At 44.3% G+C, this 23837-nt stretch overlaps 1 protein-coding gene across 11 annotated transcripts in view; it reads right to left on the bottom strand.

Moving 5' to 3' along the window:
- Positions 1–15952, bottom strand: part of traf7 (TNF receptor-associated factor 7) — a 35248-nt gene extending 19296 nt beyond the window's left edge. For 6 of the 11 annotated variants that reach the window (XR_013964844.1, XR_013964845.1, XR_013964846.1 and 3 more), the window contains exons 1-15: positions 15853–15952; positions 10349–10473; positions 10112–10169; positions 9870–9973; positions 8584–8700; positions 7732–7824; positions 6248–6281; positions 5686–5992; positions 5199–5333; positions 5009–5104; positions 4147–4268; positions 3799–3872; positions 3296–3344; positions 1850–1977; positions 987–1069 (exon numbers count right to left, since the gene is read on the bottom strand). Coding sequence is in view for 8 of the 11 variants with exons in the window: in XM_080775602.1 (XP_080631728.1) it covers positions 987–1069; positions 1850–1977; positions 3296–3344; positions 3799–3872; positions 4147–4268; positions 5009–5104; positions 5199–5333; positions 5686–5992; positions 6248–6281; positions 7732–7824; positions 8584–8700; positions 9870–9973; positions 10112–10163 (1394 nt within the window). In the remaining 3 variants the exon portion in view is untranslated. The remainder of the gene's footprint in view (positions 1–986; positions 1070–1849; positions 1978–3295; positions 3345–3798; positions 3873–4146; positions 4269–5008; positions 5105–5198; positions 5334–5685; positions 5993–6247; positions 6282–7731; positions 7825–8583; positions 8701–9869; positions 9974–10111; positions 10170–10348; positions 10474–15852) is intronic. The other 5 variants (XM_080775609.1, XM_080775607.1, XM_080775603.1 and 2 more) reach the window with 5 other exon arrangements.
- Between the last annotated feature and the right edge of the window lie 7885 nt (positions 15953–23837).

Below are 23837 nucleotides of genomic sequence, written 5' to 3'. Positions count from 1 at the left end.
GAACATGAGAGCACCTGTGTGGGTTTACTCCATAGACAAAAAAAATATGGACAAAGCGTTCTCCGGGTCTAACATGAACGTAAAATGAAGCCCGTCAGTCCTTGAATTGTAAGTCGCCATCTTTCTAGATCCGTTTTGGTCCAGCTGGCCCATTGGCTGGCCCAGACAACGAGGCGGGACTTCCCCCCTTCTTCTCCGTTGGTTTTTATTTTGACTCGAGTGGGTGGGGAATCCCGATCATAGACTGTAACGGTAGGCACGCCCCTCAGAACATACGCGACTTTATGGTCATTCTTTTTATAAATGGGACCATAATTTTCCAAAAAGAATATTATGACATTAGAAATGAGACTTTAAACTAGTGACTGGAAGCAGAAAGTATTCATGACCATGTTTATTAAGGTAATACAGTCTAGGTGAAGTTGGGCCCAAATACATGGACTTCTATGGGGCTATGGGTTTTTTTGGGCCCAATGACAGCGCCACAACAGGCCATTATATGAACTTTCAGGAAATCCCGATTTCCTTTAGTGGCTTCACAAAATATCTGTCTGACTGCCCCCCTGGTTTACTCACATGTGGATGCACAGAGCCAATAGGATGTGGGTTTAACTCGCATGTGGATGCACAGAGCCAATAGGATGAGGGTTTAACTCACATGTGGATGCACAGAGCCAATAGGATGAGGGTTTAACTCACATGTGGATGCACAGAGCCAATAGGATGAGGGTTTAACTCACATGTGGATGCACAGAGCCAATAGGATGAGGGTTTAACTCACATGTGGATGCACAGAGCCAATAGGATGAGGGTTTTACTCACATGTGGATGCACAGAGCCAATAGGATGTGGGTTTTACTCACATGTGGATGCACAGAGCCAATAGGATGTGGGTTTTACTCACATGTGGATGCACAGAGCCAATAGGATGAGGGTTTTACTCACATGTGGATGCACAGAGCCAATAGGATGAGGGTTTTACTCACATGTGGATGCACAGAGCCAGGACGATTCCATCGTGACCCTCCAGGGTCTTCTGACACTTGTAGGTGGTGCATGTGTCCCACACCTGTACAAATAAAGTTTTATTATTACTTGCGCAAGCAGAGCGAGCAAGTAATAGTTTCGCCGGGGACTCGTATATGCACCGTCCCAGCCAACCCGACACTTTTGATGCGTATGCACCGTCCCAGCAAACTGTGCCTGATTTGCTGGGACCAGATTACATGGTGTGTATAATGTATAACTAGCTCTCAATGATGACGTAAGAAATATGTGGATTAAAGGACCCAATGCCAGAGTGTAATTGGTTTTCGATGGTGACGTAATGACGATGTGTTTTAGTGTTGGGAGGATTAAAGGTAATGCTCCTGTGAATACATGACATGTATGTAATCTGGCACCACTGCAGTATCAGGCACAGTTTGCTGTTTTATTTGCATACGCATCAAAAGTGGCGGGTTGGCTGGGACGGTTTTTGGCGCAAAGTAACCACAGTATACCGCTAATCAACTTACAAATTACATATACATATACATATGTAATTGGTTGACAGTTTGTAGCGGTCGAAAGTACTTGCGCGCTCTGCTTGCGCACTAGTTGGCCATTTATGGCAACAAGCAAGTATGCACTCGACAGAGTGCAGTTCTAATTATTATTATTATTATGTGTCCCACACCTGACGGACAGCAGAAAATACGACATCAACAACTAGTAGCTCCGTTTTCCTCTTACATGGAAGTGCGTGTCTGTTTCATGTGTATTATACAGTAGATTCTACAGTAGATCTGTTTCATGTGTATCATACAGTAGATATCAGCTGTGTGTCTGTGTGTGTTGTGTGTCTTGCCTTGATAGTCTTGTCTGAGGACCCAGAGAAGAGCAGGTCTCCGGTGGAGTAGACACACAGACACCAGACCGGACCCTGGTGTCCCACAAACGTCCCCTTACACTTGAAGATCTGCTGGGGGTCGTATGCTGCGGAGAGGAACCACAGAGTTAAAGAGAGGACAGGAGGGAGAGAAGGAGAGGAACCACAGAGTTAAAGAGAGGACAGGAGGGAGAGGAACCACAGAGTTAAAGACAGGAGGGAGAGAAGGAGAGGAACCACAGAGTTAAAGAGAGGACAGGAGGGAGAGAAGGAGAGGAACCACAGAGTTAAAGAGAGGACAGGAGGGAGAGAAGGAGAGGAACCACAGAGTTAAAGACAGGAGGGAGAGAAGGAGAGGAACCACAGAGTTAAAGAGAGGACAGGAGGGAGAGAAGGAGAGGAACCACAGAGTTAAAGAGAGGACAGGAGGGAGAGAAGGAGAGGAACCACAGAGAGAGGAACCACAGAGAGAGGAACCACAGAGTTAAAGAGAGGACAGGAGGGAGAGAAGGAGAGGAACCACAGAGTTAAAGACAGGAGGGAGAGAAGGAGAGGAACCACAGAGTTAAAGACAGGAGGGAGAGACGCGCAGAAGAGATAAAGAGAGACAGAAAGACCAACTGCTATCAGACTATACGATGCGAATGCATAAGAACTGCCTCTCCCCAAATGGCATATAGGGTCCTTGGTGGTCCTGGTCTTGTGTGGTTATGTCCATTTGTGTCTGTTTTGTGTTCTTCTGTCTGTCCAGTAGTTTTAGCTTTTTATGTGTCACATTATGCTGTTGTAACGCTTCAATTTCCCCTCTGGGATTAATAAAGAATATCTCATCTCATCTCATCTCAGAGAGACACAAGGGAGGAGGAGAGAGGGATGGATTTTCTGCTGAGCCTCTAGGGATGGATTTTCATTTGAAATGATATGGCGAGCATAAGATACAACTGAAATGATGATTTAGAAATACCCTAGCGGGTTATACACGAGGGAGAAAGAGTGAATTTGCATTTCAAAACGGGACAATTTAAGGCCCAAAATAAATATCAGACGATTCAAAAGCATCAATCTCCATCCAAAACGAGACAGCTTTCTCCTCACAGAGGAGTTAATCAATTCTGGGGCGGGAACCCCTTTTGGTGTTAGCATTATGTTATGCTTTAGCTATTGAAAAAATAGCAGATCTACAAGCAGATCTACACCGAGTGGCGTGCTACGAGCTTGTAGGTCTGCTATCTTTGAAAAATCGCGAAGAACGACTGACATAGAAACATATCTTTTTCAGAAAACTGTCAGGATGTAGAAGACATTTTTATAGAATGTGATCTCAGGTCAGAATGGGTTAATGTAAAAAGAGGTCTGAAAGGGTTGGTTTAAAAAAAAAGGAGAACACGTGAAGAGAGGATGAAAGACGTTGGTGGTTCTACTCACAGCCCAGGATGCCCATGTTGAGTCTGGCGTTGATGTGAGACATCTCATCCTGTTGGGACAGATTATTATTATTAATATTAATATTATGATACCCATGTTGAGCCTGGCGTTGATGTGGGACATCTCATCCTGTTGGGACAGATTATTATTATTAATATTATTATTATTATAGCCTGGCGTTGATGTGGGACATCTCATCCTGTTGGGACAGATTATTATTATTAATATTATTATTATAGCCTGGCATTGATGTGAGACATCTCATCCTGTTGAGACACATTATTATTATTATTATTAATATTATGATACCTATGTTGAGACTCATCTCATCCTGTCGAGACAGATTATGGGTAAAGGTTGGTCTCGCATTTCCATTTAATTACTTGAACTTTGAGTCTTTCATTGAGGCTGTGATATTTGCCTTTGCTGTGAAGTAGCACTGAGTTGGTCAACTAAAGTGTTCTATCTGAATAAAGCATAATTTTTATTATAATATGACTTACATTAAGCATGGAGGCATCTCGACGGAACTCCATCAAGTCCTCGTTCAACTTGCTCTGGTTTTCGTCCAACACGTCTGAAAAACAGCATGACAGAAAAAAATTGGCAAGTCCGGTTAAGTTCGGTTAATTTCGGATCGGACACCACTCAGTGGGCTGTATTTTGCGTGTCTTAAGTACCAGGTCTTATTCCCTAACTTGAGTAAACTAAAGACCTGGAGGCGTGATCAATGCCATTTGGCTATTCTGAGTGGCCAAAGAGCATTGACCACGCCTCCAGGTCTTTAGTTTACTGAAGGCGTTGAAAACCCCCTCTAAAAAAACCACTATCCATTCTGGTCTCTGCCTCACCGAACTTGAGCTCCAGGTTCTTCTCCAGCTGGTCCAGTTTCTCCGACAGTTTTCCCAACATGGAGCGCAGGAAGGCGATGTCCTGGTCCTTCTGGCCCAGCGTCAGCTGCATCTCATGGAACCTGGAGACCAGGGGGTTCAGGTCAGGAACATTATGCAGGTCACAATACCTTACCGTTTCTATACAGCGTCGCAGTCCCCCCCCCTTTCAGAACGACGAGTGGCCCAGGAAATGATTCTCCATTCATTTTCTCCATAGGCTTTTCAAAAAGTATTTATTTAAAGACAGTTATCGTGACAAATCATGACAACAAACACAATATTTTGGGCCGATCAAATCATTAGAAAGAAGAAAATAAAGTCAGGAGACAACACTATTTGTTTAGTTTTTCTTCTTATAAATTATTTGATCGGCCCAAAACATTGTGTTCATTGTCATGATTTGTCACGACCCGAGTTGGCTTTGTCCGCGGCGTAACCGTCTTTAGATAAACACTTTAAGAAAAGCCTATGGGCAAAATGTGACATATGTGTCACATGGTAGCGGCATACTTCCGCCATACTTCTTGTATGGTTGATTGTCTGGTTTGTCGGCGAATATCCGTGTGCGTTCTCTTTTTAAACACCAGATGGAGTTGGAGCAACCATTCTAAACTGACATCTCACAACGGTGCTTGTAAAGGTATGTCGAGCTCGTAGTGCTATTTTTGAAAAATCGTAAAAATAAGGCGCAAATCTTTTAATAACTTTTCAATTAACTTTCAATAACTGTTTTTAACTCAGGTCAGAATGTGTTAAAGATGTGTTTAGTTCACCTGTCGTCCGTCTGTTTTTAAATGTGTTAAAGATGTGTTTAGTTCACCTGTCGTCCGTCTGCTGCAGGAACTCCTTCAGACCCTCGAACTTACACGCCTCCAGATGAGTCTCATACGTGTCCTGATTACCAATGAACATACAGCTGGGAGAGAGGAGAGGATAAGCAATGATACACTTCATGACGACACACTGATTGACTGTACATGGACACTGTATATGGTGAGTGCGTCTCTTACCCATATTTGGAGTGAGGGCATTTGATGTGCTCACACTCTTTGAGGTGAGCTTCCAGGTTCATGGTGAGCAGAGGAGGACAGGACGGGTTGTTGGGGCAACGCACCGGCCTGTAGTCACAGCTCACCTCATGCTCTCTGAGAGGGAGAGAGACATAGAACCACAGAGGGAGAGAGAGAGAGAGAGAGACAGAGAGAGAGAGAGACACGAACACATGAGAAAGGGGCAAAAACAAAAAGGTCAAAGAGTATAGCATACACAGACAAACAAAACCCAAACAATTACATATTGACTCCATTAATCTGCGTTCTCTAGGCCAGTGGTTCTCAGAGTGGGGGTCCCGAAGGGGTCCTTTGGGGGTCCTCCAAAATAGCAGATATATAGATTATTCCCCTTTAAGTCTATATTTCCCCACATGCACACATAGCGTAAGAGGATTTCACTGCGTATGCTGTGGAGCCGTTCCGGACGGTCCGGCCCGGTCCTTACTTGCGCGTGGACAGCTTGATGGTGAAGGGACAGCCCAGCGGGTCCACCTCGTGCGCCGCTCCGGGTTTGGCGGCCACCGAGGAGCCGCCGCCGGTGACGGTCGCGGCGCCGCCGGCCGTAGCCCCGCCCCCGCCGCTAGCGGCCGTCGTAGCGCTGCTAGGCGTGGCCGCGCGGCAGCCGTATTTACAGTGGATGAAGAGCTCTCCGATCTGCTCCGCCACCGCGATGTTGTTCACCACCACCGTCAGCTTGGCGTTGTCCACGGGACACTTGTCTACGACGGGAAGAGACACCGAGGACGCGTCAGCTTAAAGAAGAAACACACGCAGAAACACACGCACACACACACACACACAACACAAGAGGGACAGACTAAACGACAACACGGGAAGGACACAGAAAATGCAGCTACTAAACTATGCCAGAGCAGATCTACAAGCTCATGGAGCGCGATCTGCTATTTTTAAAGAGCTAAAGCATAACATAATGCTAACACCAAAAATGTCTTTTTAGACCAGACGTAAAAAAAATAAAAAAAAGGATTCTAAATCATGACACTCACCTGAGGTCAGGGCACAGCGTCTGCAGAAGGTGTGCTGAGAAACAAGAGAGGAGAGAACATGATGAGAGATCAGAGGAAATGGAAAGGTTCTGAGGTCCGACCGATGCCCGATGCTAAGGGCCGATTCATACTCCTATTTTAGAGCCGAATAAAGTGGGTTCGGCTCTGTAGAGCCTACAATGTGACGTCATTTGGCTCTGTAGAGCCTACAATGTGACGTCATTTGGCTCTGTAGAGCCTACAATGTGACGTCATTTGGCTCTGTAGAGCCTGCCCTACAATGTGACGTCATTTGGCTCTGTAGAGCCTACAATGTGACGTCATTGGGCTCTGTAGAGCCTACAATGTGACGTCATTCGGCTCTGTAGAGCCTACAATGTGACGTCATTTGGCTCTGTAGAGCCTACAATGTGACGTCATTCGGCTCTGTAGAGCCTACAATGTGACGTCATTCGGCTCTGTAGAGCCTACAATGTGACGTCATTCGGCTCTGTAGAGCCTACAATGTGACGTCATTTGAGGTTCGGGGGGGGGGGGGGGTACTGTCCTAAAGTCGGCTCTTCGGTGCTACTGAAGTTTTCTGACGAGCCGAAATCATTTGGGCACTACAGCGCCGAAACAGCGGTAAAATAGGCCCTAAGAGTCCTAGACCAGGAGTACCAATGTTTGACCCATAATATTGAAATCTTTTAAAAGTTAAGCCCAATTCAAAAAGATTCATTTATAAATGCTATTTAAAATAGCCAGTCTACACGAATGTGAGCTACTGTAGTAGAAAATAAATTGGGGGATTTTCTTTGGAAACTTTTAACAAAGAAAATGCCTATAATGAAATGCCCAAAATAGGGACAACTGGTTGAAAGAGGTAAGAAAGAAAGAAAGAAAGAAAGAAAGACGTTGACTGCATAATTGCAGATGATACTGAAAAAAGTTGAATAAATTGACATGAGACTGGCTAATAGTTATGGTATGACTGGCTATAGTTATGGTATGACTGGCTATAGTTATGGTATGACTGGCTATAGTTATGAACAATTTAGGCATTTATCAGACGCTCTTGATCCAGAGCGACTTAAATTAAGCAAAAAACAAAAGCATGTCATACATCACATATATAAAAAGTAGTTATCATGAATCATGTATAAACTAAGAACGTAACAGTGGAGTATCTATGTCAACTATACATACTATACTATATTATATATTATACAATGTACTATAAAGTGCTATGACTACATAAAATGCAATTCTAGTGCCGTCTACGTAACGAGCTATATAAGTCTGTCTGAAATACTATCCAAGTCTACATAAAGTGCTATCTAAGGGGCTAGGCTAGGGCAAGTGCTACGGGCCATGATGGAGTCTGAGGAGGTGGGTTTTCAGACTACGGCGGAGGATTGGGAGTGAGTTATGAACAGGGAATGGGAGACTAGGCTAGGGAGAGAATCTGAGGGAAGGAAGGACAGAAGAAAGAGGAGGCTCACCCCACATGTGGTGATGACTGGGTCTGTGAAAACATTACAACACAACTTGCAGCAGAGTTTCACTGAAGGCTGCTCAGCAAACACTTGGGGTTCCTACGCACACACACGCACACACACACACACACACACACACACACACACACACACACACACACACACACACACACACACACACACACACACACACACACACACACACACACACACACACACACACACACACACACACACACACACACACACACACACACACACAGGTTAACCATAATATGACCCCTAGCATGGGATGCTCAGGTTGTGTTCTACAGTATATCACAAATAAGGTGGCGGATGTTTTAAGAATCCACAAATCCAAAAACATATACTGTACACCTTGGGCACAAACTATCATAGCTGTCATTCCCACTACTCGTCATGTCAGAGTTGAGGAACCTGAGAGCTACGCCATGTAAAGATACCATTAAATAACATATCTTTAACATTTGTCCATGTTTTAATTCATAAAAATGCAGCCGTGTCGTTTTAGCTAGAGGGCCCTATCTTGCACCCACCGCTTAAAACCCCTTATCCCTAAACTTTGTTGCCATGTTTTACCATTTAGAAAAACATTTTAACATAGTTAAACAAGTCACGACCCATGATTTATTTGTGTCTGTACAAAAGGGAGTGAACAACACTATGATAGATAGTATGACAATACAATTCATGTCAACGAATACTAGTAATTGTTCCAAACATGATTTCACGAAAAAGGTGACAAGTATGTGTTATATTAATATGCATGTTTTTGTGGCTGTACCATGTGTTATTATAATATGCATATACTGTACCATGTGTTATATTATACTGTACCATGTCCTCCTCCTCTTCGTGCAGAGAGAAGGTGGAGCGTAGCGACATGTTGGACTCGGAGTGCAGCGAACGCACCGAGATGGCCGAGTCTGACCGCCGCGGAGTCCCCATGGGAGGCTGAGGAGTCAGAGAGACTAATGAGTCAATACAAACATCTACAGAGTCTAATGAGTCAATACAAACATCTACAGAGTCCCCATGGGAGGCTGAGGAGTCAGAGAGACTAATGAGTCAATACAAACATCTACAGAGTCCCCATAGGAGGCTGAGGAGTCAGAGAGACTAATGAGTCAATACAAACATCTACCCAGTAACAGAGGAGTCCCCATAGGAGGCTGAGGAGTCAAAGAGACTAATGAGTCAATACAAAGATCTACAGAGCCCCCATGGGAGGCTGAGGAGTCAGAGAGACTAATGAGTCAATACAAACATCTACAGAGCCCCCATGGGAGGCTGAGGAGTCAGAGAGACTAATGAGTCAATACAAAGATCTACAGAGTCCCCATGGGAGGCTGAGGAGACAGAGAGACTAATGAGTCAATACAAACATCTAACGGGTCTAATGAGTCAATACAAAGATCTACCCAAAGAGACGTGTCTAATGAGTCAATACAAACATCTACCCAAAGAGACGGGTCTAATGAGTCAATACAAACATCTACCCGGTAACAGAACAAGGAGAGGAGGAGACAAAATGTCCTCCTCCACTGTGAGAACAGACTTAAACTAAGGGGAAATAGACCAGAAAATGGCAAAACGTCCTAGACCTGAAGATATATAATATTTGTTTCCAGTCGCTCCAATCGCTTCACTTTGGTCGCGCAGGTAAGCGTTGGTAAAGTTATTTTTCCCTTCGAGAGTCCCTTTCTCTCGCATCGATTGGCTGTGGACACAGCCAATCACAGACTCAGTAATTTAAGTACTCATTCACCCAAGACGGCTCGGTTCAATATATTTAACATAATTCCTGCTACTATATATCATTTATGAGCAGCGCAATTTGTTCTGAACACACTTGAAGAATAACAATCGGTGTACGGTGTCTAGCAATCAAATAATGGACTGCATAAGAGAAATAATTAGACGCATGTATCACCTATAATATACTATATGTAATGGAGAGTTTCCTGTGAATCTTGTTGAAATTCGTGTAACATCATGTAACCTGAAACACGTTTGTGAATACAGTATGTCCCATGCCAATAAACCTAATTGAGAGAGGTCTGGTTTGCGCGCACAAGTGTGCGTGTGTGCGTGTGTGTGTGTGCGTGTGTGTGCGTGCGTACCATGCTCTCATCGTCGTCTCTGGGTGAGTAGGGGGTGGAGGAGGAGGAGGGGGTTCTGCGGTGCTGTTTGTAGCTACTGGAACCCTCTGCTGGAAAACACACATCTACGCGGATTTATATGGAGTAATATGGCCTCACACTGCTCAACCACACTTAGGTTTGTGTGTGTGTGTGTGTGTGTGTGTGTGTGTGTGTGTGTGTGTGTGTGTGTGTGTGTGTGTGTGTGTGTGTGTGTTTCTTACCTTTAGTTCCAGCAGCTACGGCTGAGAAGGCGGAGCCAAACGAGGCCTCCATCCTGCTCTATAGGATGGATGTTGAAGAAGAAAGAAGAAAAGTGTTAACATATTATTACAGAACTAATAATACTTCCCACTTATAAGCAATAATCTAGGATAAAAGTACACCACCACATAGTCACACACACACACACACACACACACACAAAACATTCACCACGTACACACGCACGCACGCCTCACCAAACTGCTGGAGTCTAGTGGGGATTGGTGGGGATGATTTTGTCCCTCTGGAGTATGGGTTGTAGTCGGGAGAACGCGCCGATCGTTAAACAACACACAGACAATGGGACACTAGTCTACTGGACCTAGAGAGAGAGAGAGAGAGAGAGAGAGAGAGAGAGAGAGAGAGAGAGAGAGAGAAAGAGGGGGGGGGGGGGGCATGTAGAGAAAGGAGAGGGGTGAGGAGGGGAGGGGAGAACAGAAGAGGAGGAGGAAGAAGAGGGAAAGATGACAGGGAAACAAGAGAGGTTTAAGGGGGAGTAGAGAGAGGGAGATGTGGTGAACAAGAAGAAACAGGGCCGTTTTAACACATCCTGTGAACATAATGGCAGAATAATAACACTGCAGTGACATGGCATGACGTGGCATCAGCTGTTGAATTTAACAGTAGCATTTCAAACGGCAGCAAATATACATTACAGCCTCGTTACATGATGTGGGAATAATGATACACGCGGAAAGATCTTCTTCGCTGAGCTCTGTTCCTTTTGCAGTGTTGCAGGAAGCAGAGACAGAGAGAGAGAGAGAGAGAGAGAGAGAGAGAGAGAGAGAGAGAGAGAGAGAGAGAGAGAGAGAGAGAGAGAGAGACAGAGAGCGCAGAGAGAGAAAGAGAGAGAGAAAGAGAGAGAGAGAGAGAGAGAGAGAGAGAGAGAGAGAGAGCAGAGGGCACGTAATTATCTTGATCTTCGTCCAACAAAAGGCCAAAGGGTTCAAATACATCCAACACTAAAACAAGCAAGACAAGTTGTATAGAGCGTCTCAGTCCCGCAAAGACCTACAAAGCCAACTCTTGTCGTGTCACAATTAAAAAAAAATTGTATCACAAACACATTTCTTTTGGGCTGAACAAATAATTAGAAAGAAGAAAAAAACGGCAGGTTACAACACTTTTTCTATGCTATGGCATTTGCCACTTGCCCAAATGTGCTGACCTCATAACATTTGTGATGGTCGTTTTTAGCCCAAGGAGTGTTTTTTGTGCAAAACTAATGCTTGGAATGGATTCAGAATGATGAAAACCCCCTAGTTTGACATGGCACATGCTACTTAAAGAACAATGAAATTTGCCTTAAACAGGTTGTTAACTCAATGTCTGCCAACGACCTACTTGACTCCTTTTTTAGCAACTCCCACAGCGCCAACGACGTCTTTATCGTCTTTTTCAGACGGGTATAACATTGGACCAAAAAAATGAAAATTTAAATTAAATAAAAAAATGTATAGAGACTGGCGCTTAGGGACTTTTTGGCACTTCTTAAAAGCGATGGATGAGTTAATGGTATGGTCACATATTATGCTAATTACCATTTAAGTGGAACTGGAGGAGTGTTGGCAGCAGTACCAGAAAGCAGCAGTACCAGAAACTGTACCAGAAACCAGCACTGTAGGTACCAGAAACTAGCACTGTAGGCTGCCCAGGCAGGGAATGCCAAAAACCTGTTTCTCAACTCCATGTGTTCTCTCTCTCCTGCAGGACACACGCTGCCAAAAACCAAGGTTACCGACAGGTCAACAACAACACACTCAGGGCCGATTCATACTCGCCGATTCACTACCGCTGTAGATTCATATTCCTATTTTATTTATTTATTTTTTAATATATTTTTTATCCCACGATTTTGTAACTCATTTTTCACCCCTGTGTCAATCATCTAATGTGATCCTGGGCACTACACACCCTCCACCAGCCTAGTCCCCATATATGGGGGACAAGGGGAGACCAACCTAGTCCCCATATATGGGGGACAAGGGGAGACCAACCTAGTCCCCATATATGGGGGACAAGGGGAGAGCAACCTAGTCCCCATATATGGGGGACAAGGGGAGACCAACCTAGTCCCCATATATGGGGGACAAGGGGAGACCAACCTAGTCCCCATATATGGGGGACAAGGGGAGAGCAACCTAGTCCCCATATATGGGGGACAAGGGGAGACCAACCTAGTCCCCATATATGGGGGACAAGGGGAGACCAACCTAGTCCCCATATATGGGGGACAAGGGGAGAGCAACGGACTTGAACTCATGCTTCCTTCATGCCTGAGTGTCCAAGTTGCTCCTTTTCACCTGACAGGGGGGAGTTTCCCTGGTTGGACGTAGCGCGTGGAAGGAACACGTTATTCCAACCAGTTCCTTTCCCCTCCATCAGGCGACCCGGCTGGCCAGGGGGAGGCCCGGTTCGAACCAGATTCCCCCCCTGTCCAAAACGGACCAGAGACGGCCGAGATAAGCGCGGGGACCCCCGCGGTACCCCCCCCCCCCCCCGAACCTCAAATGACGTCACATTGTAGGCTCTACAGAGCCGAACCCACTTTTATTCAGCTCTAAAATAGGAGTGTGAATCTCACCTTACAACACGGTGAGCAAAGGAAATGTTCAACGGGAGGTTGTTTAGTCCTCAACACCAGTGGCCTGCTCAGATACATAATAATAATAATAATAATAATAATAGTGGCCTGCTCAGATACAGTAAATTGGCACAAAGTCTCCCATCTCGTTTACTTATGATCTGATATAGCCTATCTTATCTTACTATTATGTATGCCCCTCCCCCACCTTGCCAGATAGTATTCAACAAACAAACAAAATTGATTTAGCTGATTATTATACGGTATGGTGGTGATTATGGCTGATATTTAGTCTAAATAGCAGAGCCATCCGTCTACAGAAGATCCGTTCCTGACTGTCGTTCAATTTGCCACACATTACATTACAGAGCTTCCCCTGTAATACAGTAATATTATATAATATTACTGTACACCCCCCAGGGGGAAAAAACATAGTCAAGGTACTAGGGGTGCATTTATGACCATAGTCAAGGTGGTAGGGGTGCATTTATGACCATATTCAAGGTAGTAGGGGTGCATTTATGACCATAGTCAAGGTACTAGGGGTGCATTTATGACCATAGTCAAGGTACTAGGGGTGCATTTATGACCATAGTCAAGGTAGTAGGGGTGCATTTATGACCATAGTCAAGGTACTAGGGGTGCATTTATGACCATAGTCAAGGTAGTAGGGGTGCATTTATGACCATAGTCAAGGTACTAGGGGTGCATTTATGACCATAGTCAAGGTACTAGGGGTGCATTTATGACCATAGTCAAGGTACTAGGGGTGCATTTATGACCATAGTCAAGGTACTAGGGGTGCATTTATGACCATAGTCAAGGTAGTAGGGGTCAAAGGGGTGCATTTATGACCATATCAAGGTAGAAGGGGTCAAAGGGGTGCATTTATGACCATATCAAGGTACTAGGGGTCAAAGGGGTGCATGTAGGACCATAGTCAAGGTACTAGGGGTCAAAGGGGTGCATTTATGACCATAGTCAAGGTACTAGGGGTCAAAGGGGTGCATTTATGACCATAGTCAAGGTACTAGGGGTCAAAGGGGTGCATTTATGACCATAGTTAAGGTAGTAGGGGTCAAAGGGGTGCATTTATGACCATAGTCAAGGTACTAGGGGTCAAAGAGGTGCATTTATGACCAGGCTGCATGAACAAATGTCAGTCATACCCTACCTCTATAGAGGGTATGCGAGTGACATCATCATCAAACCAAGGACTGTCTAAAGAGGACGGGACGCGAAGACCGTAAGGGCGCCGCCATGTTGCTCACATGGTGCTCCATGGAAGGAAAGAAACATGCGCAGTTGAGACCAAGGAAGCTGAACGAGGAAGTGTCTTTAGACAGTCCTTGCATCAAACCAGGAAGTTATGCACGTACTCCTACGGAGTGCCAAAAAACTACTTTCTGGCCTTTCTGACAACCCATTCATCCGAACAGAAAAGTCCAATAAGATCGCATTAAACGTTAAACTCACTTTGCCACTCGATTTGCCATTCACTTTAAGCATGCGCATACCCTCTATTGCCATAATGCAGCCAAATGATATCTGAATAGCAATTTGACAGTCATTTACAACACTTGGCTAGATGTGGTTCAGCCACAGTTGAACACATTGCTGTCCCTTCTCATTAAACAGTCTCATAAACTGTCTCATTTGACAGTCTATACAATGACTATGGGTTCACACTTGGTATTTTAAATCTCAAGTGTAAGCAAGTTAGCAACAATGTATACAAAGTTTAGCATTCTTTAAAATAGCAAGTCACCGCCAATCACAAGTCAAAACATACTTTCTTGACGTATATTGATCATTACCAGGTTCGCTTATAGGACTACATATGGAAGTTACATGATTGAGCTTTACTGTACCATGAGAGTATGTTTTATTTTGAGTTAGTGTTTGTAAACAATTGTAAGTATTCTTGCCTTTGTTAAATGTTAAATGTTTGTCTGTGTCGGACCCCAGGGAGACTAGCTTTTGTCAAGGCAAAAGCTAATGGGGATCCTTATAAACAATAAACAACAACACACTTATTCTACATTGCCCAAAGTGCCAAAATGAAAACTATTTAAAAACACAAGAAATGGCACGCGCCATACCAGGGGGAGGTGGGCAGAGAGAGAGAGAGAGAGAGAGAGAGAGAGAGAGAGAGAGAGAGAGAGAGAGAGAGGGGGGGGGGGGGGGGGGAGAGTCAGAAGACAGCAAATGGAATTAGCCACCGACAGACAAATACAATGACCATTTACCCATTTGGGTGTTCAGCCTCAGTTAAATAAACACCCGGGGCTTTGACACTAGTGTCACGTATGATGTCAACAGAAAGGCATGCGAGTTGTCAGCTCGCGTACGGTGTGCCACTATAGTCCAACGCCACTGTCCCTCTCTTCTCTTCACAGATCCCCATCAAGGGGAGATAGCCTCGAACAGGGGTCAGATATTTCACGACTGAACACGTACAGTGAACACCCGCATTAATGATCCATTGAATACTTCAACAGTTTATTACAGTGGCACGATTATACAATGGGTGCTAAACGGATAACACACAAAAAAGCACTATTAAGCTAGGTCTTGTTTCCACATGTGGTCCCTAGTCCTGTTTATTGAAGTCATCGAGACATTTAAAGACATACAATGCAATACAAGACTGTCAAGACACCATCAACACTAGTGGCAATAAAATGTACAGTAAACAGTTTGGGGGGGGGGGGTGAACTCATGCACGTACACACTCATACACACACACACACGGGACCAAAGTTGTCCTCCTGACACTCTCAAATGTGGACTGACCGCATTTTAAAAAGCGTGCATTCGCTTAAATCTAACGCACAGTGAAATCAATCTACGGGTGTCAGCTGCGTGATAAGCGCTGCATCAAATCAATTAACCTAAAAGTCTGTTGTTTTTTGCTAGCCTAGCCACTGTTGGCTAATCAATCTCTCTCTCTCTCTCTCTCTCTCTCTCTCTCTCCCTTTCTCTCTCTCCAACGATCTGTCCCGTGCCTCTCGTCGCATTGACGCCTGCTGCGTCAAGCCACGTAATCACCACCATACTATGATCACAATCAGATGTTTTATAAAACGCTGATGGGGAAATGGTTCGTGATCTTACCATGATTTATGATTTGTGTCTCCAACAGCGCAGGTTGAAGTCTGCAGCAGTCGAAAATTTCTCCCTCATCTTCTTCCTCCCTCTCTCGCACGCCTCAAACAGCGCGCGGTGTGCTCTGGGACGTGTAGTGCAGTTCGGAGGAGGGATCGGTGTTGCCAGGTTTGCGAGAGACATAAGCAAGCTAGGAAAGCAAACCCAAAATAAGTGACCATTATTATATCCATTTATTCCCTATATGCTACAGACTGTAGCATAGGTTATAATGGTTATAATAATGGTATTAGTTATTACTTAACTTACTTATACTGTAGCCTACAGTATAAGTAAGTTAAGTAATAACTATATACTTATATAGGCCTACTACTATTTGAAAATAGCCAATCTACAAACGCGTCTGTGTGAGCTTTTAGATCTGCTATTTTCAAAATGATCTTGAAATAAAATGTGAAATAATAATTGGAACACAAATCTGGTACACCCTACAGGCACAAACTATTTTAATATGGGGGGGGGGCATTGGGGGCTATAGGGAGTCTGTTCTGTTCCACATACAGTATATAGGGCCTGGGCTATAAATGTGGGGGTCCATTGATGACATGAAAATGTTTGAGAACCATTCGTTTAAAAAACATTTAGGAAGCAACCCTAAATATTCAAGTAACTAAACTGCGAGCCGCTGCACCCAGACGCAGCTTCCAATATTGACAAGCAACTTTACAGATGAATCTGAATCTGCCCACGCGGCAGATTATTTGCCCTTGGGCGGAACTTCATATCCACTGGAGGCAGCGGTGGCCGTCCGAACGGTTTGCGGAGCGGTCTTGATACCCGGAATTGTCGCCTGCAGTTCGAATCCCTGGACCGGCATATTAAAATTACCACCGCTGAAGTGCCCTTGAGCAAGGCATTGAATGAACCCCTACCATGAAATGTTGTATGAGCTGCAGGGTGTGGCTGTAAACAAGCATCTGGAGCTTAGTCCACTTCCCTGCAGGGTAAACAAAGAACTTTGCTTTGCTTTATGCTGTCTCTAAAAGCCTGGAGATGACGCAAAACACAGCTTCCTGTGGCCTCGCACGGAAGTTCAAGTGTGCCCAGGCTGTCTGAGAGTGAGACTGTTCTGGACTAATTATACAAAGTATATTTTCTCCTGATTTGTCTCGCTAAAAGAAGAAATTTAGTAAGAATATCTTTGAAATATTGTAATGCCATTTTAGTATGAATATCTTTGAAATATTGTAATGCCATTTTAGTATGAATATCTTTGAAATATTGTAATGCCATTTTAGTATGAATATCTTTGAAATATTGTAGCCTATGCCATTTTAGTATAAATATCTTTGAAATATTGTAGGCCTACAACAAATTGCGGAGTGTTGCGGAGGATTGCGGATGATTTTTCTCCAAAAAATCAAAAAACGATGGGCTATAACCCATCATTTTTGAGGATTTGAAAAAAAAAATAGCAAATTGCGGAGTGTTGCAGAGTATTGCGGAGGACTTTTCTCCAAATTGCGGAGTGTTGCGGAGTGTTGCGGAGGATTGCGGAGGACTTTTCTCCAAATTGCGGAGTGTTGCGGAGGATTGCGGAGGATTTTTCTCCAAATTGCGGAGTGTTGCAGAGGATTGCGGAGGATTTTTCTCCAAATTGCGGAGTGTTGCAGAGGATTGCGGAGGATTTTTCTCCAAATTGCGGAGTGTTGCGGAGGATTGCGGAGGATTTTTCGATGGGTTATAGCCCATCGTTTTATGATTGTGATGATATGTTTGTGATGATTGGGTCCAGCATTTAGTTATGGAGCTAAAGAATGGATTATAAGCTGTGTTCACGTTCACTCTCCCATTGGAAATGAATAATAATAATAATAATAATAATAATAAAGAATGGATCATAAGCTGTGTGTTCACGTTCACTCTCCAATTGGAAATTAATAGACTCCAACATTCTTCAGAAGTAATGCAACGTTGGCCCCTCTTGCTATTGGCCTCTTGGGCCTCATGTGACTCCCATTGGAAAAGCATAGTAGGTAGTACTTTCCTGTGCTCTATTTTGCAAACTGTTAATAAAGTATTCAATCAATCAATCAATCAATCAATCAAGAATAACCCAAAGTAGCTTATAATAAGCGAACATGGCAACACTTGAAGGGCAGCATTTATACTACAGTTCCCACAAGTCATTTCGCCGAGCTGGCCATTGCATTGGACCTGCTTCTGTCAGTGCGTTGCTTCCCCTTCAGCCAAACAGCGATGGCACTATTTCCACGTACCGTCTCCGTCTGCTGGGCTCCATGATATTATTGGTTGCCACGGAGACCGAGCCATAATGCGACATCCATCGCGTCACTCCGTCAGGTCTCATCACGGGCGCCGGGCGGCACGTGCGCGGTGGCGTGATGGATGGAGAGAGACAGTGAGAGTCAGATGTGCCGTTATACCTGATGCATGGCAGGCCACTGCTGAGCGCTGCAGACTAGTCTTATGCTCATGCATTTTGTCAAATACGTTTAAAATAAATATATAAATTATTGTGATGCTGCCCAGTGCCCATTCTCACAACCTGCCACGACTACGTGCTCCTGATGTTGCCTCTTTATCTGTCCTCACAAAGACACACTGACGAGAAGACGTCTGTCCTCACAAAGACACACTGACGAGAAGACGTCTGTCCTCACAAAGACACACTGACGAGAAGACGTCTGTCCTCACAAAGACACACTGACGAGAAGACGTCGTGAAGCGTAAAGGTTCAGTCAATGTGGTCTGGAAGGTGTAAAGGTGTCTCAGTGAGTCAGAGGACACTTCGTAGAAGGACAGAAACAGTCAGTGAGTCAGAGGACACTTCATAGAAGGACAGAGTCCCAGCAGGACAGTCTACTGCTACTCTGTTGGAGACAGAGAGATCAAGAGGGAGATCAGTGCACCTATTGTGAATGACACTGTGAAACCCTCGCCAATAGTACAGACTCCAGGACTGATCATTCCATCCAAGGCTATAAGCACACTAACCTTTCCTCTCCTGCTGATTCCTCTGTAGTCACTCGTATCTCAACCTCTCCAGCTCCCACAGGTAAAGAGTGTTTCACTGTTTTCTGTATTTCTGATCCTATACTGTGTGTGACAGTGTCATGTCTGAAAGTAACCACTGGGTGGCGCGGTAGAACCAATTATATAATTTCCTTACAACTGCAAGAAGACAAACTATACTACAATGGATCAAAGTTCGCAATGGTCAGCATTATGTTAACTTGGTAGTTTGTGGTATTGTACTGTATATTAAGGCCCTGTCAGGTTGTTCGTCCTATTGAGAAGGATGTCGTGTACTCAGGGAGGAGTTGATGGTTAAATTGAAGTGCTTGTCACGTCAGTATCAACCTTGTTTTCTTCACTATTATTTAGTTATGACACACATTATTTTTGTATGAATATATACTTCATTATTGATCATTGAGCATTCACATATTTCTATATTTATGAAATACATGGGGATAAAACCTTAAATAAACTTGGGACTAGAACCTTGAAGAACCAGACACAGATTTGCCATTTAATTAATCAAAATACCATTTCATTGTTGTATGTTATGCCTGTTCAAAGTGAACGTTATCGCTGCTTGCAGCTATATTTTTGTAGAACTACACATTTTCCATAGTCCATAGTCCATAGATTGTGTGTAGAACATCCCAAAGTCAGGTTTTAGCGTTTTTCCGAACAGCTCAAATTAGCGGTAAAATCTGAGGGCAGAGCTTACTGGTCAAATCGACAGATGTGTTCCGCATGACAGTAACTGCAATATTCATTGGCTCATAAAAGATTAATTTTTTCACTTACATTTTATTTACTAATTACTCCCAAATCTTTTGCCAATATAGGTCCAAAGTTCACGTGTAGAAATGTCGTACATTTTGATCAAAGATCCTAGGAGGAGATAGATTTGAACTGTTTTTCATATATAATTCAAAATGGTGGGTGATCTAAAGGTCAGAGGTCAAGTCAGAACACGGAAGTTGTTCGGCATGATATGTGATTTATGAGATACAGTATTGTAACAAATACCTTTCACATGCAGTATTGTTCATCTGTTAGGTTTAACCTGGATAACCTGGTCTATCCTGTTACAGCTCATCAGGATGGAATGGCCAACGTCCTGTGGTTGAGTCATCTGAGGCAGCAGCACAGCTGTTGACTGTTGAACCTTTCTACCACGTCGTGCACAAGTGAGGTCCTCTGCGATGCGTCGGCAGAGATAAGTCACTGACCTTCACCGCAACATTATGTTGACCTTGAGAGCGAGGTCGTTGATCATGGCCTGTACACTGGATCGTCGCCATAGATGATTACGCCCATCCACATGGTGTTTGGAGCATTATTACAAATGCTACTTGTAGTGGAGTAATATTTGACTTACTGGGGTTGAGTACTTCGTCCACCACTTGCTTTGTGTGATGGGTCATGTGACCCTTAGAGTATATATTAATATTCATATATACTCTAAGGTGTGACTATGATAAGGAAGAGGACGACACTGGACTTTCTATAGAACATTTATTTATCCAGAGCAGATGGCCATAAGATGCAGTCACTGAGCATACTGTACATACTGTACCACTATTCACTCGCTACATACATACCACACACACACACACACACACACACACACACACACACACATACGCACGCACACACCGGCTTCATTCACACAATCAACAGCATGGCAACACAACGTGCACGCACACACGCGCACACACACACACACACACACGCACACACGCACACGCACACACACACACACACACACACACACACACACACACACACACACACACACACACACACACACACACACACACACACACACACACACACACACACACACACACACACACACGTCTCTCATGCACACTGCTGTCACAGCAAAAGAAGAGACAGACACCAATCTGGGGTCTGTTTAAATGCACAGAGGCAGAGAAAGAAAAAGAAAAAAAAACAGCTTGGCTTTTAGTTTTTTTTCTTTTGGAAATGAAATGAACAGAACTTGTTGATCCACAACATGTCGCGTCACCTTAGTGTAATATTCACTTCTAGCTTCTTCTCCCCAATTAGCCTCGTGTCCAACCATCCCCCTTTTATTCTCTTACATCATGCTTTACATGAAGCGTGACAGATGACCGAGGGTTAGGGTTAGGGTTTGAACCCTAAGGTTAGGTTAACCCTAACCTAACCCTAACTAAGGGTTAGGTTTAGGGTGAACCCTAAGGTTAGGTTAACCCTAACCTAACCCTAACTAAGGGTTAGGTTTAGGGTGAACCCTAAGGTTAGGTTAACCCTAACCTTAGGGTTCACCCTAACCCTAACCCTTGGTTAGGGTTAGGTTAACCCTAACCTAACTCTAACTAAGGGTTAGGGTTAGGGTTAAGGCTCATACATAGTCTGGATTTTCGGTGGTGGGGTGACCACCGAACTACAACATGACGTCACTGAGGTGACCACCGAACTACAACATGACGTCACTGAGGTGACCACCGAACTACAACATGACGTCACTGAGCCGCGGTGAAGAGCAAACCACCGCCACCGCTCCAGCCCTTCTCTCTGTTTTTACTCACCACCGCTCAACGTTATTTCAGCTCCGGTGGTCAGCTCACCACCGGAGCGGTGGTCACCTCACCACCGGAGCGGTGGTTGGTCACCTCACCACCGGAGCGGTGGTCAGCTCACCACCGGAGCGGTGGTCACCTCACCACCGGAGCGGTGGTCAGCTCACCACCGGAGCGGTGGTCACCTCACCACCGAAAATCCAGACTATGAATAGGCCTTTAGGGTTAGGGTGAAGAACCCTAACCAAAGTGAGAACTAGACATGGAGGAGTGGAGGACAAACGAGACAAGATGCTGGCTTAACAAAACAAAGGTCCACATTTCAATGTATGATACATCTAGCTGCACGCACACACACACACATACTGTACACACACACACACACACACACACACACACACACACACATATTGTACACACACACACACACACACACACACACACATTTGATTGGGGCATAATTGTGTGCTTGTGGCACGGGAGGGAGCTAATGTACACTTGACCCACTTAAAACTCATTCTGGGCCTGGGAACCCCTTTTGGTGTTTTAACTATAAGCATTATGTTATATACTTTAGCTATTGAAAAATAGCAGATCTACAAGCTCATAGCGCGCCACCGAGTGGCGCGCTATGAGCTTGTAGGTCTGCTATTTTTTGAAAAATCGTGAAAATGCGGCACAAATGTTTGAATATATTATATTCTTTCAGAGCGAACAATTTTTTTATTTCGACGTGGGGCCTAAATGGGTTAAGGGGATTGTAGATAACCAACCAGGCTTGATTAGATGCATTTCATATTACCTTTAAGATTATTACAGCCCGGTAGACTGTATATTATGTCACATCTTACCAGAGGTTCTGGAAGTTAAAAGTGAACAACACATCTGGACCAGCTCAGTGGCCTTGTGGTTAGATTGTCTGCCCTGAAACAGGGAGGTCGGGGTTCGATCCCCGGCCGGGTCATACCAAAGACTGTAAAAATGGGACCCAGTGCCTCCCTGCTTGACACTCAGCATCAAAGGGTTGGATTGGGGGGTCAAATCTACTAATCAAATGATTCCCGAGCGCGGCACGGCTGCAGCTCACCGCTCCAACAGCCAAATGCGGAGAACAAATTTCACTGCGGTAACGTGTGTGACAAATCGTACGACTTTGACTTTGACAACACATATCAACGGGACAGAGAGAAAGCGAGAGATGAGCGAAGGGGGAAGGAAGGCAGGGATGCAAACTGAAATACTAAACATAACCGTCACACTCTAAGACAGTCAGACCTAAACCACAAAGCAAGGCACATGATTAAAAGGAAACTCAACACTGCTTTCAATTCAAAACAATTAACAAAAAAAACAGAGAGCAAAATATGACAGGAATGGCTCCGTTTTATAGACATTGAGCTCTCACTCTGCACCTGGACACAACGCAGAGAAACCATAAAAAGCAATATTCTTTCTTTTTTTGTCGTTCTTTTTGTCTTCTGGAAATAAAAAATACATCAACACGATTTGTTATCTTACAGTAATAACTCGTCAGACCTCAGACCACTAAAAGCATCCACAAGCAGTTCAGATCTGATCAGTTCAGTTTGAAAAATAGCTTTCAGAATGAATGACACACACGCGCGCACACACACACACACACGCACACACACACACACACACACACACACACACACACACACACACACACACACACACACACACACACACAATTAAATACTTTTGTTTTTTTGCGAATATCCATATATATATATATATATATTTATATTTATATATATAGTCTCTATAGGTTCATAATTTAAATAACACAATTATTCTGCTTATTCGTTCATGTAAGCAGACTGACTGAGTGTCTCTCTCGTATAATTCTTTGCATGATGGGAGAATTAATGGTGGCGATGAAGACAATTTGCACGTTGCATTTATACGCACTTCATGAAGTAATGCGTCTGTAATTAATGGTGACGTTCCAAATCCTACACGGGTCGTTCTTATAACCACGCCCCCGCTTCTGTGACCAACGCGGAAGTGCCTCTCGCCTCCAACGACTGCGGAACTAGACCTAAATATATATATAACTCTATGGACTTTAGACCGCGACGGAGGCCCGCCGGCCGTCGCAAGCCAACTTGAGCCACGTGAGACGCCACCGAGTGCGCGAGTTGCCGTGTCGGACGTTGCGGAGAGAGAGAGAGAGAATAGTAGATCATCTTTCTGGCGACAGTTTGCCCCCGACTGTCTGCCACCCAAAATGGCTACTGGCCAATCACAGCGTGTCCATGCACGAGAGCACTGGCCAATCGCAGCCCGTCCTTGCACAGCCCTGTGTAGGTTTTGGAAGCACGCGTAACTGTAATGTAATGTATGTATTTTTATCCATTGGGTCAC

Source organism: Protomyctophum bolini, assembly GCF_963924005.1.
Source record: "Protomyctophum bolini genome assembly, chromosome: 11".
NCBI lineage: Eukaryota > Metazoa > Chordata > Actinopteri > Myctophiformes > Myctophidae > Protomyctophum > Protomyctophum bolini.
The sequence above is the reverse complement of the archived record's forward strand: the minus strand, read 5'-3'. Positions and strand labels throughout refer to the sequence as shown.